This window comes from Dermacentor andersoni, chromosome 8 (genome assembly GCF_023375885.2).
Source record: "Dermacentor andersoni chromosome 8, qqDerAnde1_hic_scaffold, whole genome shotgun sequence".
In the NCBI taxonomy this organism is placed as follows: Eukaryota; Metazoa; Arthropoda; class Arachnida; order Ixodida; family Ixodidae; genus Dermacentor; species Dermacentor andersoni.
This window is the reverse complement of record NC_092821.1, coordinates 153,764,398-153,782,207: the sequence shown is the minus strand read 5'-3', so window position 1 is coordinate 153,782,207 and position 17,810 is coordinate 153,764,398. Positions and strand designations below refer to the sequence as shown.

The 17,810-nt window shown below is 46.5% G+C and overlaps 1 protein-coding gene across 1 annotated transcript in view; it reads right to left on the bottom strand.

Annotated features, from left to right (window-relative positions):
- LOC126525988 (uncharacterized) overlaps positions 1-17,810 on the bottom strand; it is a 183,464-nt gene that overhangs the window by 26,827 nt on the left and 138,827 nt on the right. Inside the window, exon 13 of the mRNA XM_072284147.1 lies at positions 773-990. Coding sequence (XP_072140248.1) covers positions 773-990 — 218 coding nt within the window. The remainder of the gene's footprint in view (positions 1-772; positions 991-17,810) is intronic.

Here is a 17,810-nt window from a genome sequence, read left to right as displayed (position 1 = left end):
AGGAGGCGCTGGGGCAGCGCTGAACTGGCCAATATGTCCGCCGCTGTGAACGAAGCCCCGGCGTCCGTTGCATCCGCGCCGGCTATACCGCACGTCGGAGGCGAAACGTAACACGCTGTACCTTGGAATCTATCGGCGACGGGGACAGTGTCCGACGCGCGCCGTTTTCGCGACTTGGTTCGCGTTGATGCGAGACGCAGTACGAAGAGCAATTCGCTCGCTGCTGCTACCGCACTTCCTCACTTCAGCGCTTTGACAGCGAGTTTTCGCGGTCATCGAGTGAGATGTGATCACGTTTGCTTGTGCGCGCGTGACACCATGCTTGCTAATTTAGTTAGTACGCCTATGTTTGCAAGTTTATACGGCCGATGAAGCTACTATCCTTGCTTCACAGAGCTGTCCACTAATTTGCTCTCGCAATCGATGCTTCGTCTTTCGAACAAAATTGCTACCTTTTTTTCTTTTGAGATCAGCACGCAAGGAAACGCATTTCCTTACGGTTCATGAAAACCGAAGGCATGATCACACACATGCTGCCCATGCGCGCAATCTTGGCGACTTCTATTACCTCATGCGTGATTTCGCTACGCTTCTTGATTACAATAATACGTTTCTGAAGCTATTTCTCAGACGCGCTCCAGCCAGTCTCCTATTCACTAGTGCAGCTGCAAGGAATCAGCGGTGGTCTAAATGGGCTAGGTGGACTCCTACAAAATACCCCCTCCCCTCACCCCTTCGGATAACTTTAATACTACCCGAGCACGCGACTCACGGTCTTGTAGGCATCCCAGCTCCGTGTACCGTAGAGGGGAGCGAACGTCCCGTTGTTGGCGATCAAGTCCGAGTAGATCAAGTAGTCGCAGGGCAAGTCGGAGCCGAGCAAGTCCTGATCGTCCTCGAAGGTGTAGCCCACGGTGCAAAACAGCAGAGGCGGCCGCAAGTTCGGGTGTTCAACTCGCACCGGCTTAGGAGTCGTGGTGATTTTCACCGCTGCAGCAAAGCACAGTATTGAAAGCACACGCATTAAAGGGCAACTTTCATGCGCTATTCATTAACGCGTTAGCATTAGGAGTGTCCAAACGAAAACAATGTATGTGAAGTGTGGGAAGCCAGTCACGTGGTAGAGATTTAAACTGGCACGTGTACTTGATTAACCGTTTAACCGCATTTCAGCCGCTAACAACTTATCGCTCAGCTCAAGACGCGACTGCTTGATTTGGAATTTACTGGAATGTTATCGTTGATTCTATCCGTTCTATGTTCTCGCCGAACCTTGTGTAAATCGGATTGTGCGCGCGACGCGAGTGGTGCTATCGTTCTTGGAAAGCATGCGAGCGCCAGCAATTAGGCCGCGTCATGAAAAATAGCCGACGCGCTTGATCCGCAGATCAGATTTCAACGATCACCAACTGTGCTCGCCGCTTTCATTATGATATATATATATATATATATATATATATGAATATCGTGGACTTCGTACCACGATATGCTGGTTAGCTCCACCATGATCCTGCATTTTGGGACCAACGAATTAGCCTCCAGTACTGGCCGAATCACCTTCAAGCGTTACCGTCCGCTTCTCAACTAAGCCCGTGAGCACTCCGACATATAGTGGATTTATGCTATAGCTTGATTCTACCACAATCTACTAACCGTCCGCTTAGCTGTCAGAATGAAGCTTTTGTTCGCCACTGCAACAAGGTGGCATGCCACTTCGAGTACACAAGTGAGATACTTCTGACGTCACTCCAGTGAAGCTTCATAGATTGACCATGGCAGTGAGTGGTTGCCCCCAATGCGAGTTCTCGCCGTCGACGGCCTACGCCTTAGTTTTGAGGGTGTAGCTTTCGTTGCCAGGCACATTCAAGAATTTGCTTCAAAGTCGCTTCGCCTGTCCCGCACAACCGCCTGTCCCGTTCAACAACCAATGAGCCCCCACCTACGCTAGCCGAACCATAACCAACAGCTCGAGTACGAGCACAAACCCAGCCATTCCAGCTGAAGCTCAAGCAAAAACCGACGCATGTCTAGCACGACTCCTCATGAAAGCAACGGCAACTCGTCGCCGCGTGGGTTCAGAGCTTCTCTGCACATCGCTGTGGGGCGACAGCGCGCGTTAGTCTCCTAGCCGCGGGCGGGGAGAAAGTACGCCACGGCGGAAGAGGCCCGAGCAGCTCGAAATGCCGCTTGTCGTAACCGCCGTTATGGACGAAGCGGCTATGGATGAAGCAGCGGTAGCGGCCTGACGAGGGCAACATACGGCCCCAGTGCCACGCAGACGTTCTGGGAATGCAGAGTTGGTGGAGAGAGAGGCCGCTGCCGCACGCGCAAGACTTTTGCCTTCACATTCTTAGAATGGTTCTAAGCATCTCTCGTAATTGTTCGTATGGTCAGCGTACATGACCACATTAGGCCATTCGGGTATGTTAGCGATATCATTTGTGAGAAATAAAAACAATAACGGTCCTAATATTTATCCTTGAGGAACACCATGCTGAATTACTAATTTCTCGGAGGGTACGCCATTATCCTGAACATACTGCAATCTGTTATTCAAATAGTTCTTTAGCGAGTCAGAAGCAGTACCACGTACGCCATAACTGTTAAGCATGCGTAGCAGGGTGTTGTGATGAACGCAGTCCAATGCTTTGTGAAAATCTAAGAAAAATCTAAGAGTGTATTTTTGCATTTCGATGGTGTCAACAATTTTGTATTTTACTTCTAGCAGTGCCTGCTGAGTTGATTTGTTTTTTAAGGAATCTGTACTACGCGGAAGTAATAACACAGTGCTCAAAGAAAAACATTTTCAAGACGAGTATTGACGACTTTTTAAAGACCTTTGGCAAAACGGGTAGAACATAAACGGGTCTGTAATTATACATGTCGTTCTTTCCCCCAACTTGTAAAAAGTGGACATACACGTGCTATATTCAGCTGTCTTGGTACACTCCACTACATTCGATTTGCGATGCAACACAAGGCCTCACATACTGAGTAAAGATCATGCTTCAGAGGTACTGCTTGCATATCATCACGTCCAGGTGAAGCACGATTTTTTTACCTTATGAATTAGTGAAATTAACATAATCTTGTTAAGGAGTGATCAGGTTAGGAAGTGCGTCCGGCACTGATGTGGTCGCCGACGCACACGTGTAACTTGGCACGCTAACGCTGCGCATGCGCAAGCATTGTGCCACTTGCTCGTCTCCACGCAGTGCAGTCTCATTATCAAAGTTGTAAAACTCGATCCGACCGGTAAAAAATGACAGCGCTGCGGCGATAACTGCTGCTGACGACGGCGCAAGGTGAATTCACGAAGCAAGCAAACTATTGCAGGTGGCGGCTGTCAGGTGCGCCGATGACGCTCCGACCGTCAGTGACCGATGGTTGGTTGAACCCTCTTACCCCAGCGCAGCAAACCGAAGGGCAACCCATTCTGCCAAGGACTACCCACTGACCCAGGTAGCCCGGAAACCGGTTGGTTGGTTGGTTGGTTAGTTAGTTAGTTAGTTAGTTAGTTAGTTAGTTAGTTAGTTAGTTAGTTAGTTAGTTAGTTAGTTAGTTAGTTAGTTAGTTAGATAGAGATAGATAGATAGATAGATAGATAGATAGATAGATAGATAGATAGATAGATAGATAGATAGATAGATAGATAGATAGATAGATAGATAGATAGATAGATCCAAAATAGTGCGTGAAGTAGCCTAAGAATGCAAACGCTATAAAATCATTTAAATTTCTCGTGCGCAGGGAGGAATCAAACACAGATCATATATATATATATATATATATATATATATATATATATATATATATATATATATATATATATATATATATATATATATATATATATATATATATTCGGACAACCGTGTCTGGTTGTGTATATGCACACACGCGCCATGCGGATACTTCGCTGCGGTGGCGCTAGATGGCGCAGCGTGTGCGAAGGGAAGCGTTCAGACCGACTGCATACGCGCCTCATACCTGACGCGTTGTGGCGCTTGCGATACGGTGTCAATAAGTTTATTCAATGCTAATTGCATTAAGGTCGATATTAATCGTGAGATCGGTTCTGCCGGATTTATCAAGCTATATTCTGCCGGATTTATCAAGTATGACGAGTTTTTAGCGTAGTCAGGGAATTGGTGACGAAAATGTGCCTATTGATACGGACAAAATACATCGCAAGAACTTGACGTGTCTTTTTTTTTATTCACAACCCATAATGCACGTTAGCGCGACTAGGAAACAAAAGCTTACACAGAAGGGAGTAGGAAGCTCAACTTTAAACTGTTTATTCGGAGCGCGAAGTCGAAGAATACACCAGAAGAGCATGCGTGCCGCGGTCACGCCAAAAGTTCGCAGCAACGTGGCAACCAATCGGCTGGGAATGAGACACAGATATGTTAAGCAGGCAGTTTTCCGTGCCTCTTAATATGAAAAGCTTTGACAGCTATCCCACTTCTGCCTGCAACTATAGACCGTTTTTTCGTAGGCGCCGCCATATTGTGAACGCAGTGGCGCCGCCTATGAGCAGCGCCATACTGGCTTGGGTGAAAGCGGTCTTTTGCATGGCAGGTATACGCTCGGCGGTAGGTGCTGGCGTTTGTTTTCGCGGCCGTGTGGTCTGTTTAGTATGACGTGCGTCTTATACGTAGTAAACGGTTCTGTGAGACGTGCTGAAGTGGTTTAATGCGCATGGCCGGAATTTCTGCTGGCGTTGAGGTGGACGGAACACGCAGCGCGATGTGTGCGCGCATATTTGAGCCTACAATCAGCCTCGGGGATCAATTGTGTATTTCCGAATGTTCCTATCACTAATGCGACCTATTGCAATATTATCCCCTATTTCTAAGCTGCCGTTTAGGAGCCATGAAACATACGCGACGATCGTAACAGCGTGCACATGGGTACCGTTCTGCTACGATAGGAGCTGTGCTGTTATACTTTGACAAGCGTTGAAAATGTTCGCTGCAGGTTACATTGCGTGACTACTTGGTTGGATGGATGAGGTTTCCACCCACGAATAAAATAGTTTTGGCTATTAATAGCAGCATACCTTACAGTCTGAATTAAGCTTGTCCAGCAAAGCGACGGTTTATGAACTGCGCGAGTGTCCTAAGCAGTAGTAGGTGCTGGATTACAGATATCTTTGTTCGCTACAGCGCATGGTCCAAGCATACGGCATCAGCGGTTATATATTTATAAACGTTGAGCGGCGTTAGCCCGTTTTCTGATGCTTTTTAGAGAAAGAGGATGATAACAGAATTTTTTTTTCTCGTTGTGTTCGTTCAGTTCTTTACGACACACTCACACGTATTACGGAAATCTTGCGCTCAAAAATAGCCATCGCATTCTTTTTATGCGAACCCTCTCGTATATTATGGCTGTATACAGGCCAAAGAGGCAATGCCGAAGCACACAGCTTATATATGTATCGTGCTGGCTCACCAAGCGCAGTGATCGCTGTGTTGAGCAGCGCCATGCGCTTCATGCAGCAAGGCTAGCGTAGACATATGGTAATTTCAAGTATACTAGACTTGAGATGCGTGAGAACGATGCCAGTGTATCACAAATATTTGATAGCGCCTGCCGCTCAGATGTTTCGTGGTTGCCTTCTGAGGTTGGCCGTGCACGAGCATGCGCTCTTATGTTTTATGTTTTACTCCCTACGCCAATCGATCAGACAGTGAGCTGATTTACCATTTAATGCTGGTAATACAGAGACGCCGGTTTTTTTATTGAATGAAAATCGATATAAGCAAGATAGTAAAGAACACATACGCGCACCGCGACTGATAATGCGCGTACACCGCGGCTGATTGTGCGCGGCACATTTTTGCACCCCCAAGCCATATTTCTGCCTACAGTAGTTACCGATGCACCGAAAGGCTTCCCTGACGACCTTATATGAACGAACATGGCGTAAATTTCACAAAGTAAGATCTAAAACATCTCGAAATCGTTCCGCAGCACGCGACAGCAATACTTTCAAGCAGCGCCGCGCCGGATCGCCCAAGCCAGAGAGGAGGAAAGGCTCTCCGCGCACCCTATCATCCTCGCCCGATGAAAACGTCTATACCCGCCGTATAGTGGAGCAAACGATTTGTTGTGGCGCTGCTAAGCTCGCGAGGTCACGGGATCGAATGCCGGCCGTGGCGGCCGCATTTCGATGGCGGTGAAATCCAGAAACACCCGTGTACCAAGCACTGCGTGCACGGTAAAGAACCACGGGTGGCGAAAAACTAATCTAACCCCCCCCCCCCTCCCCCGCATATGGCGCGCCTCAATCATTTCATTTTGGCACTTAAAACTGCAGTATTTAGTTTCTTTCACTTCTGCCCAGTATTTTATCACTGTTGAAAGTTTAGCCTACTTTTTATCGTAAGCCTTGTTCCCTCATCGCGATAATATGCGTCCCTTAAGGTCCCCAACCAACTCGCCCAGTTACTCGATCTGCTCTCGTCAGCTCATATTTAGAACCTGGCCTTTAGTATAAGTTAGAAATGTACCGAATTGCATTTTCCTGCGTTAATTCTGAGCATCGAATGTCTGCTTTAGTAAAGGATCCTGTATAAAGGTCCTTTACTGAGTTACTTTACTACTGAGTTGTGCTGAAATTTCGACCTAACAAGTGCATTATAAGGTTGAACAAAGGGAAGCTTCACTTCGAGACCGTCTTCGATTCCTCTCTTCAAAACATATGAAATACATAAATGCTCTCATTCGTAGACAACCGCTGAACCAATTCGAATTGCCTTTAAGACCCAGCTAAATTCTGCATCGACTATAGGCACCGTGACTGTTCAGAGGGCACTATGACGTTTTCATTTCCCGCCCCCAATTAACATCGCCGACGCCGGCCGCTAGAAATGCGATGAAAACGATACGCCATTCCAAAAGACAATGGCCCACTTTTCGTCGCTAGTATGAAAGTAATGCACTGCGCTTTGACAAGATCAAGCTCACAACTGTTCGCGCTTCTGATATCGATCGCGAACGTGCGCAGTCATGCGCAGAGTGAGTGCTACTAAGCAAAGTTAAAAACTTGGCGACTTTACTTCAACGGTTGCGATAGAAGCCAAAGCGGACACACTGCCTATTCATTCTCTTCTTTCTTGCCTATCTTAACACCAGCTCGCGTGGTTGACCAGGGCCGCGGCTGAAGAAGGAGGACATGCCACAGGTGTCGTCCCCCTGCAGACAAGTGGCCGCGATCACTTGAAAGGCGCTGACGATGGCGGCAGGTTTGATTCTCTCGAGAGTGACTGTGTCCTCTCGCTCACTGCGCAATACAGTGAAGCGGTGTTCAGGACGCTTGACGACTGGGAAGGGGCCGTCATAGCGAAGTTCAAGAGGACGACGAGGCGCGTCAATAGGGACGAAAACGGGACAGAACTTTGCAGTCTCGAGGGCAGGAGCGCGTCAGATGGACTTGTGTGAGCAAACGTTGGCGTCCGCATCTTCATCCACATTCGTCTCCGCATTCTTACTAGCGACAAGGAGATCATCATTGCAGGCAAAGCAAAAGGACAAACTCCTGGTGACTTCATCTATAAAATGCTTGAACGTTTGGGCCGCAGTACGCCAACCAGAAGGCATACGCAAAAGCTTGAAGAGACCGAACGGGGTAGTGACAGCAGCTTTGGGGCACATCAGATGGTTCACCAGGGATCGGGAAATAAGCCTTCACAAAGTCTATCTTCGAATATATCGTGGTCCCAGTTAAAAAGGCAGTGCACTCCCTAAAGTTGCGGAGAATTACACGCTGTATACGGTGGGTGGTGCAACACACGATGAAAATAATCTGCGTACGGAATCCTGCGCGCCGAAAGTGCGCGGAGATGATTCCAAGGAAATACGCACCAAATGTGTGGAGAGTAAGCATGCCGCGAAAAAAAAAAACATTTCTTTTTTTCCGCAGCCTAGCTCACAGGCTGTAATCAGTGGTACATGTCATGTGCGACTATTCGACCAAAGTAGTGCATTGAAACAATTCACGTTACACGGCTGTGCTATAAGAAATTAAATTCTCGGTGGTGCCGTGACTTTTAGACTCATTTTCGTGACTGTGCATTCAAGCATTTTACAGCTCAAGGAAATACAAATAGCTATGTTTTCGCACAAGTTGATGTGATGTGAAATCAAGAATTTGCTGCAGTGACTATGCGAAAGCGTTTAATTACGGCTTTACATTAACTTACACGGCGCTACGTGGCAAGACAGTCTGCTAGTTCAGTACCGCTGATCAGACCATCACTAGTGGTACAAAGCAGACGTCACAGAGAAATCAAGGAACGAGACTCATCACCAATTAAACCACAGGAACCTTGTCCTTCAACGCTAATTATGGTCACTAGTTTTACGAACACTTCCTTTATTTAACACTCTGTGCTGGCTATTTTCCTGTCAGAAACACTGCGTCACCCTGATGCGCACGCTCATGCTGTTGATAGCCTGAAAGTACCGGGTGTGCAATATGCAAAAAAATATAGAGGATGCTTACGCTTCGCCTTTAAGAGTGGGACGCGACAGTATTCAAAGGTCCCTGACTTCTTCTTACGCTTCCCGATAACTGCAGCTTATGTAACCGTAATGTAACCATAAGCGGCGAGCGCTATGTACGCAAGCGAACTTTGTGGTTTTTTTTTCCTTTTCCCTCCACTGCGGGCGCCGCCGCTGCCGCGGATGCGCGGAGGCCAGCGCCATCTGGATGATATTGCAAGGAACCGAGTGCATGGGGCGCGCCGCTCCAACTAAGATAGACCTCGAACGGAAGCTGGAACAGGGTTTAAGTTAAAGCATTAGTTTGAGTTTCTGCGTAACAGAATTATGTTTTGTCGTTTATTCAAATTACAATCCAATGCTATCGTGTCTGTAGGTTATGTGTAAAAAGTCGTAGTCTACGAATTTTCTGACGCATTATACCTTATTGCGTTAAAAAAGGCGGCTTACGGAATGGCCATGGTCGTCCGCCGCTGTTACTGAAGGCCGGCCGCAGTGTTTCTCGCGTGGCACGAACAGGAGCACGAGCAGCAGCACCAAAACGGCGGTGGTATATAGTTGCGCAGGTTCTGCGGTGAAAAACTTGCGGAAGCGACCAAAGTGCGGAGGGGGCTGCTGAGGTGGACAGAATTGGTGTTTATACATGCGAGTGTCTTGGCGCAATTTAGGTACTTGAGACACCGAGATTTTCTACTGTTTGCCGGAAGGAATCGATGTCGGACACCGGAGATCTACAGGCAGCGTAAATGGCGGCCGGGGCAACGTCCATCATGTCTTGGGCCAGTTCCGACAACGAACTTTTATGAGCTGAGGCGATAGTCAATTGCACGTTAGCCGGAAGATGCTGTAGGAATAACTTAGGTATAGTACGGCCGTGTCGAGTAAAATCTGCGGTGTCGCCGAGCGAGCGCTGACGTGTAAACTTGGCTGGACGTGTGGCACCGAGCTCCTCAGGAGCTGCTGCATACGGCGATGGGCAGGCGGCGGCGAAAAAGAGCCCCTTTGATTTTCGTGTACGGAGATTCGCCCAGTGGCAGTATAGTGGGGTCGCACGTAATTGGGCCATTGTCTGTGGTGGCAGCGCTTCAAGTAGCATGCGAACTTACGAGGTGAGACGACTCATGCGGAGCCTGTTCTCAGCTTGTGTGAACCACCAAGCTGGATGGGCGCTCCACAATTAACTGCGGTAGCGTGGTGTCAGCTATAGCTCATATCACTCACGGAAGGTCCAGAAAAGGTTTCAGAGGTGCTACGGGCGGGCGTCTGTGGTCCCCCGTTGAACCATTGCAGGTCTTGTCCGGCTGCGTCACCAGTAACTGTGGGCTACTAACCACAGTTAAAAACTTGGCGACTTGAGCGGCTTCGAGGAACCTATCTTCGCTCATGTTGTTGACCAGGGCCGCGCCAAAATAAGAAGCAAGACGCGCCACAAGAGCATGCGCATTTCGAGATTTCTCGGGCAGTCTTCCCTCGTGATCAGCGATCCGTAGCGTCACGACGAATGTACGCAGCGCCTCTCCCGTTTCTCTTCCGCCGCTCGCTGCATGTTCCGTGTCCACTCTGAAAAGGCCGCAGTTTCACTGGTCTATGGCGCACAGGTCGCGCGCAAACTGCACTGCAGGGCGAATACAGGGGGCCTACAGGAATCGAAATTATGGGCTTTTATGTACCAAAACTACGATCTGATTATGAGGCAGGCCGTAGTGAGGGACTCCCGCTTAATTTTGACCACATGGTGTTCTTTAACGTCCACCTAAATCTAATTACACGGGCATTTTTTGCATTATGCCCCCCATCGAAGTGCGGCCGCCGTGTCCAGGATTTGGTCCCGCGACAATGGGCTAAGTAGCCACGGCGGGTTCATATAGGGCCTACCATCTTTTTTTGATTGACCCAAATTGTCTCGGTTACAAAAGAACTTCGTAACTGTGCGCCAAACAGACATCGTAGTTCGGCAAAGTGCATCGTTCAAAGCAATTGGACGTGTAAGTTGCAGTTCCCTTTAAATTGTCACAATGTTCACGAAGGATATCGCGCCGGCGAGCCACTGGTGCGATCTCGGAGGCCACGCAAGAACGCCTTCGCACGCTCACTGCTAGATGGCGCAGCTCCTTCAGAGGGAAGCGCGAGGCAGGAATCCGGCTGTAGTGCGCAGCTCACACACGAGGCGTTTCAGTGGGGCTACGAATCTGCCACCACGTAATTGCATGTGCACCACCTACTTCAATACCAATCACACGTACGGCGATAAACATCGCCGCAGTATAGGTTCTGCCTGACTTTTTTATGTACAAAAAAAAGTGACGACCTAAATAAAATATCTGCTCCCCATGGTTGGTAGATCTTTAACCTTTTCTTTCAAATGCAGCAATACCCTAACGACGACAGCCATAGCCAAAAGATGGGTTCTGCCTAAATTTATTAAAAAATGATGACCTAAGTAAAACCCTACTTTCTACATTTGTTAAATCTTTAACCTCTTCTTTTAAATGCAACAAAATCATCAGGTGCACCGAATTAAGAAGAAAACGATATGTGCGTTTCAATGTATTTAGATGGAGGATGTCTCTCTAACGTTAAGCGGATTTAGCTCGCTCAAAAAAATTGAAACGTTGGTGATCAAATTTCAAAAGCATGTGCTCCCCGAACGAAGTTATCAGTTATAGTATCTTAATATGTTCACTTATTCACAATATATATTTAAGATCAACCTTGGACGTTAAGTTAAGCGACTTTATCCAATGTTTGATTTGTCACTGTTTCCTTTATAACTATTACTATAAGCGACTCCGTTCATGTTTAACCCTTTCTTTAAGTGCTTTATTTTTCTTCACACAATCATGGTTATACAGATATCTGGACCGATAGCCAGGGAAGGCTAGTTTGCGGTCCAGTGACAAATTATAAAAGACAAGTCAGCCGCAGATTTTAACAGCAGAGTATTCCGGAACACGTCATGAGTTATACAGACAAACATTCTGAAAATACTCCTACATAATGAATTTAAGTAAGTTAAAGATTCGGGTTAATAAGAAAAAAGAATTTGCTACACTGCTTGAAATTATGTGCGGTTTTAACTTCTAGGGGTAAAATATTCCAGATTTCTGTGCCACTAATTCAATTAACCTTTCGCCGTATACATTGTAACACTTTGGTAAGCTTAAGTTACCTTTTAAAGCATGTCTAGTACTGCGAGTTGGAAAAGAAAAGACCTTTCGAGGAATAGGAAAGTTAGTGCATAAAATATTATTAACTGAAGTTGAGATCTTGTGATTACTTAGTGCATTAACGGATAACACATGTTGTGTTTGTAAAATATCATTAAATGTATCACTGGTATAATTTGAAGTGCTACTTATTTTCAGCGCCCTTTTCTGTAGTTTTTGTGAAGGTTGTAAGTATGTCATGCAAGTCACGCCCCATGATTGTAAACAATAACTAATATATCTATGGCAAAACGCATAGTAAAGGGATTTGAGTACTTCGCAAGGGAAATATTGCTTTGCTTTAATTAGGGAGTAACAACCGTATGCGACCTTAAAATTATGGGGCATTACGTGCCAAAACCACTTTCTGATTATGAGGCACGCCGTAGTGGAGGGCTCCGGAAATTTCGACCACCTGGGGTTCTTTAACGTGCACCTAAATCTAAGCACACGGGTGTTTTCGCATTTCGCCCCTAACGAAATGCGGCCGCCAAGGCCGGGATTCGATCCCGCGACCTCGTGCTCAGCAGCCCAACACCATAGCCAGTGAGCAACCACGGCGGGTATATGCGACCTTCTTGCATATATTATGAATATGTGCTTCCCAATGTATATGCTGGTCAAATATGATACCCAGATATTTAAACGAATCAACTTCTCGGATGGGGCTTTTATTTAACGTGATATTTATTTGACTGGTGTCAACATTGTTCCTCCTCGATCGAAAAACTACATATCTTGTCTTATTGGTGTTTAAAGTTAATTTTTTTTCTAAGAACCATGAGGAAATCTTTGATAACTCGAACGTCACATGCGTTTGCAGTGCAGAAAGTGTGTCCTGTGAATAATGAAGCTGTGTCATCTGCATACATTAAAACGTTTGAGTTCTGAAGAGCATTAGGGAGGTAATTAATGTACAACGAGAATAACACAGGACCGAGCACTGAACCTTGTGGGACTCTGCTGATGACTGTGTTGTATGTAGAATAATAATCACCCATTACTACCATTTGTTTCCGTGAAGATAAATCGCTGGCAAAAATTTTAGGGAGTCCTTTGTGACGCCATAACTTTCAAGTTTTTGCAATAGTATACAGTAAGAAACGGTATCAAATGCCTTCTTTATATACAAAAATATTCCTATAATTAATTTATTATGATGAAGTGCAGAATTTGTGAATTGCGAAAGTGTTAGGACTGCAGTTGATGTCGATCTGGAGGGAACAAAACCATCAACTGCAGTCCTAACACTTTCGCAATTCACAAATTCTGCACTTCATCAGAATTTATTCATAAATTCTGCACTTCATCAGAATTTATTAATTGTGAACCCTTTGTGAACCTGAATCACTTTATGAAACACGTCTAGGACGAAGAGATGCGTGGAGCTGCCTTCGCACTTGGTCGACTCTTGCGGAGCTTTTAAATCTAAGTGGCCCACAAATCATGGCGACAATGACGCGTTTATTCCGACTTCTGCAATCGCTTCCGTTGCATGCAGCTGGCAAAACCCCAGCTGTGATTTGGACACTATCTATTTCAATATATTTACATTCGCGATATCCGAGGATAACCCGTGGGCTCCCGAGCCCACGGATATGCCCTCGTGGCAAATTATGCGCAGATGACGAGAATCGCTGGTGCGCAGCCTCATCCACTTACCATGCTCTGAACTCCTGAGAACTGGAGGAGAAGAGAGAGAGCGAGAAACGATTACCCAAGTCTGGTATTCACAAAACTGAGTGGTCACGTGACAGACAGAACAGTCAAGGAAATCGCAAGGACCTGGCGCTCAGTGTTGGGAGATGGTCAGCAGACAAAACAGTGCACTTACAGAGTGTTTCGTTCGTCATAGCTACGTCAATGGCAATGACCAACTACTATTGTGCCAAATAATCGCACGGATGGGTACAACGATTAAATACGCGTTATACCAGCGTGTAAACACACGACCACGACGGGGAAAAAAAAGAGAGAGAGATGAGACAGGCGTTCGCCGAGTGTCATTTAGCTATGTATTGATTTCAAAGTTATACCGCGAACACTTATTTTCGCAAGCACAACATGCTCACACACATTGAAACCGTTGCCATGCATTGCGACAAAGCTCACATGGACGGAGCGCAACTGAAGTGGTCACCAGTGCTGGAGCGTTTGGACAAACTGTTCGTCGGGGTTTCTCTGATCTTTCCAGCGACAAGCCTTGTTTGACCGAACATCGATAATCAATATATCGCTAATGCAGTTTTCTCCTTCCGCATTTCATTAAACGTACTCACGTATCGCACGTATATATCCCACGTTCGACGTTAAAAAAAAATTAATTATGGTGTTTCAAGTGCCAAAACCACGATCTGATTGTCACTCGTTCCTAGAATTCGCACGTTCTCAAGCAACGCCGTACGCAACATACACTGCCTTCCTCATTTTTGTTATTCACGAGGGGGTGCGCGCTGCGGCACACGAGGCTGCAGTAAAGTCTGACCAAGGCGAAGCAGAAGGCACACGAAGGACGCTGCGCTCTTCCGGCGGCAGTCTTTGCGCGAACGGGTGCTGCGAGCGGCACTGCGCGCAACCGCGCGAGTCTCACCGACCAAGCTGCGTGGGCCCGGCACCGAACGCTCAGACTCAAGGCCTTGGTAAGCGAGAAGCGACTGGCGACGCTGCCTAGAAGCTCGCGTTACTGTAAGTGACGTCACGGATTTTGACAGCATCCACCTGGGACTAGCTAATGGTGAGTAGCACTTGTTGTTGGCCTAGTCGGTACCTGTCCTGCCATTTAGGTTTTTGTGTCGTCTTTTCTTTGTGCCATTTATATAAAGGTAATAGTTTATGGTGAATCAACGACTAACTAGAAACTTTGGTATGGTTCCGTCTATGAACAAGAATGCAGCAGCGTTCCTTTAACAGCAACTTATTGTCACGCTGGAATGAAACGCCAGCACTCAGTCAACCCAAATTTCTCTTTCCTCGTTCACCGCTATGTGTGACACTGTCACTCACATAAACGAGAAGAAAGGGGGTTAACCGAGGGGCCCGATTTTTATTAGTTATATCCCAAGAAGCCAAGGAACATTGACACCAAGAACATAGGGGAAATTACTTGTGCCTAATAAATGAAATAAAGAAAGGATAAACATAATGGAAATGAAAATGGATGAAAATACAACTTGCCGCAGGTGAGGAACGATCCCACAACCTTCGCCCGCTTAGACCACGAATACATATCTTTCGCGTAATCAGGCAAAAGATGTTCTCTATTTTGGCTTGCGTTTAATTCCAGCGTGATAGTTTACTTATTCGGCAAATTGGCAAGAAAAAAAATTAGGCACACAGTTTTTCGTCAACGTCATTTGAGAAAATTGCACTCTAACGCTTGTTCAGGTCGCGAGCCCGAATCTGTGCGCTGTATGTGAGCTACTGGGTGTTGGATTTCGCAAGAGCGAGCACAAAAACACTGCGCCTTCTTGTCGACTGATGCAATTGTATCCCACCACTTCTATGATCCATTAATCACGCCTATGTTCTGCTTATACGGGGCACTTGTCAAGCCAATTGTGCGAATGTGTCCCCAAACATTAACGTACTTGCGTGGCGCCAAAATATTGCCAGTGTTTCAGCGACGGAAGCCTCTAAATATTGAATACATTTGATTCCAGGCAAAATAACGCATTCCATAGCAAAAAAATCGCAACAAGGGTGCAAAACTCCATATTGTGTCATTTAGCAGGCTACTTAACCAGCAAACTTCGCTAATTTTGTAATTATCAACGCCAAATTGATGTTGCGAGTCTTGTCCTGCAGAAAGTATTATTCTGCCTTTGAATCCCCTATTTTTTACTATCTAGCCACACGATGCCTAAGGGCCAACTGGAGCAAAATTTTAATTTGGCTACATTGGTTATAGATGAGGGAGTATATATATATACCGTTATAGAGTGATTTTGACAAAGCTGTACAACTTGTATTTGCGGGATTTCAATCTCATCAGTGGCTTTTACATAGGTGTATCTACGGGCACTTGCCCCCCCCCCCTTCTGTCGAAAGTGAGGCGTAAGGGACAAAGTAGGCCATTAGCCCCACAGGCTCCCAACAAAATCCAAATCCAAATCCAGGCAAATCCAACAAAACAGCAGCTGAGGCCAAGTTGTGTTTCATAATAGCTCCCACGTGTGTGTGTGTGTATATATATATATTTCAGAGACAGAGATGGGGGGGGGGGGGGGGGGGGCTTGCCACCCAACCCGACAAATTGTTGGTACGCCACTGGGCTTTTAAATAGCGCAGGCGACGCGTGCGAAGCCCCGCGTTCCATGCCATGCATCACTTCCGGCAAGCGGTAACGCCGGAAGTTTCGCTATCAAAATAAGCCATTTTAGCGAGCCGTCCGAGACGCATGCACGTGTATTGCAACGATAATATATTGCGCGGAAGCTCCTTTATATCTGCACCATCAGAAATTATGCTTTATTACACGATCCAAAATTTCCATTGCAGTTGGCCGGCTCGGAATCAGCAGGCGCAGAGAAAGGAACTCACGCATAAGCCTAGCGGCGATGACCAGAATGATGCCGACGAAGACAACCGCAGAGACGGCCAGCACGAGGGTGAAGGCTCGCTTCGCACTGCGTGAACGAAAACACGGTCGAGACGCTAGTCCGGCGCGAACACTGCAGCTGTGCGAGCCGATGGCGTTCGTCTCCAGCTCGCGCATCTATTCGTGGACGGACCGCGGTAACGTGACGCGGTTCTGCAGCCAAGAGCCGATACCGCAACACGACGCTCGCTTCGCGCAAAAGTATGCACCGACAAACGCTGAAGCTTTCCGGCGGCACAACTTTCGCGAGATCTGCATACAGCGCCGGTCGTGTGGGCGCCTAGGGGCGACAGTATTCCCGGCGCAATATTGTTGGTACGGCATAGCAAGAGGTACCAGACATCGGGAAAAAATATAAAAAGAGGCTCTCATCTAAACACACCGCAACGAAGAAGACGTTTTCCTTGGCATTTATTGCACAGAGTTTGACGAGCTTGTCGCCTTTACAAGCAAAAGTTAACCTCTACCTACTGTAAGCAGCAGATGTATTATGCAGGCGACTTTTCTTTCTGTACGAAAGTTCTTGAAAATCGAAAACTTTAAAAACGAATGAAAAAAGAATGACGATTATGTAAGTGCTCTGGAAATGCGAGGGCGATAGGGGAAAACGAGACACGCATAAACGCGAGCGGTGACCTTCGTCTTCGCATATCGTCCACGGCTTTTGAACGCATTTACGTAATCGTCATGCTAAACCAACTCGCCCAACTAGGTGCGCTGAAGACTGAAGTTTGCAACCCTAACTCAACTATGGAAAATGACATCAGAGATAAGTATGAACTGGCTCTATTGAGTCTTCTAAAGCGGACAAAATTGGCGGTGTATTTCAGGGCACAGCGCCTTAAAGTTAACCACTAATTTGCGAATAGGATCTCTGCAAAACGCACGTAAACGATGTAAAAATTTTACGCAAACTGCAGGCTCACGCGACATCTGTTTTTGGTGCAGAGTTACGGATATGCAAAGTTTGCGCTTCTCTTTTGTAAGAGAAGCCTGATTTATCGCCTAATTCCGAAAAGAAACCGAATCGTTAAATCAGTTTTATTTCCCTTTTATTTTTCCTAAATGCAACTTCATTCAAATCGGCTCAGTAGTCTCCTAATACGGTGAACAAATAATTATAAGTGTTAACAATTGCAACTTGCCTGGAAGCTCCTGGCGCTGAAAAAATAAGAGAAACAGAGCATTTATTTATTGTACGTTGGTGTGCCAAAGCGGGCTATGACAGGCTTCACACTGTTCGCTTGCACCTGAAATTTGGCCAACGATAGTTCTCATGGCTTATTCACACCACCGACTCGCAGAGGTCACGCAAAAAAGTTGGCCGCGAATATTCGAGTATACTTATTCGAGTATACTCAAGTCGCAAATAGTCGCATTTTGATCGAAAAAGCGACTGTTTTGGGTCAGTCGCTCCCTGCTCGATTTTCCAGATGAGCATCGAGGGCTTTACGACCAAAAGCGAGCATATGCGACATGAGCATACTAAAATATTT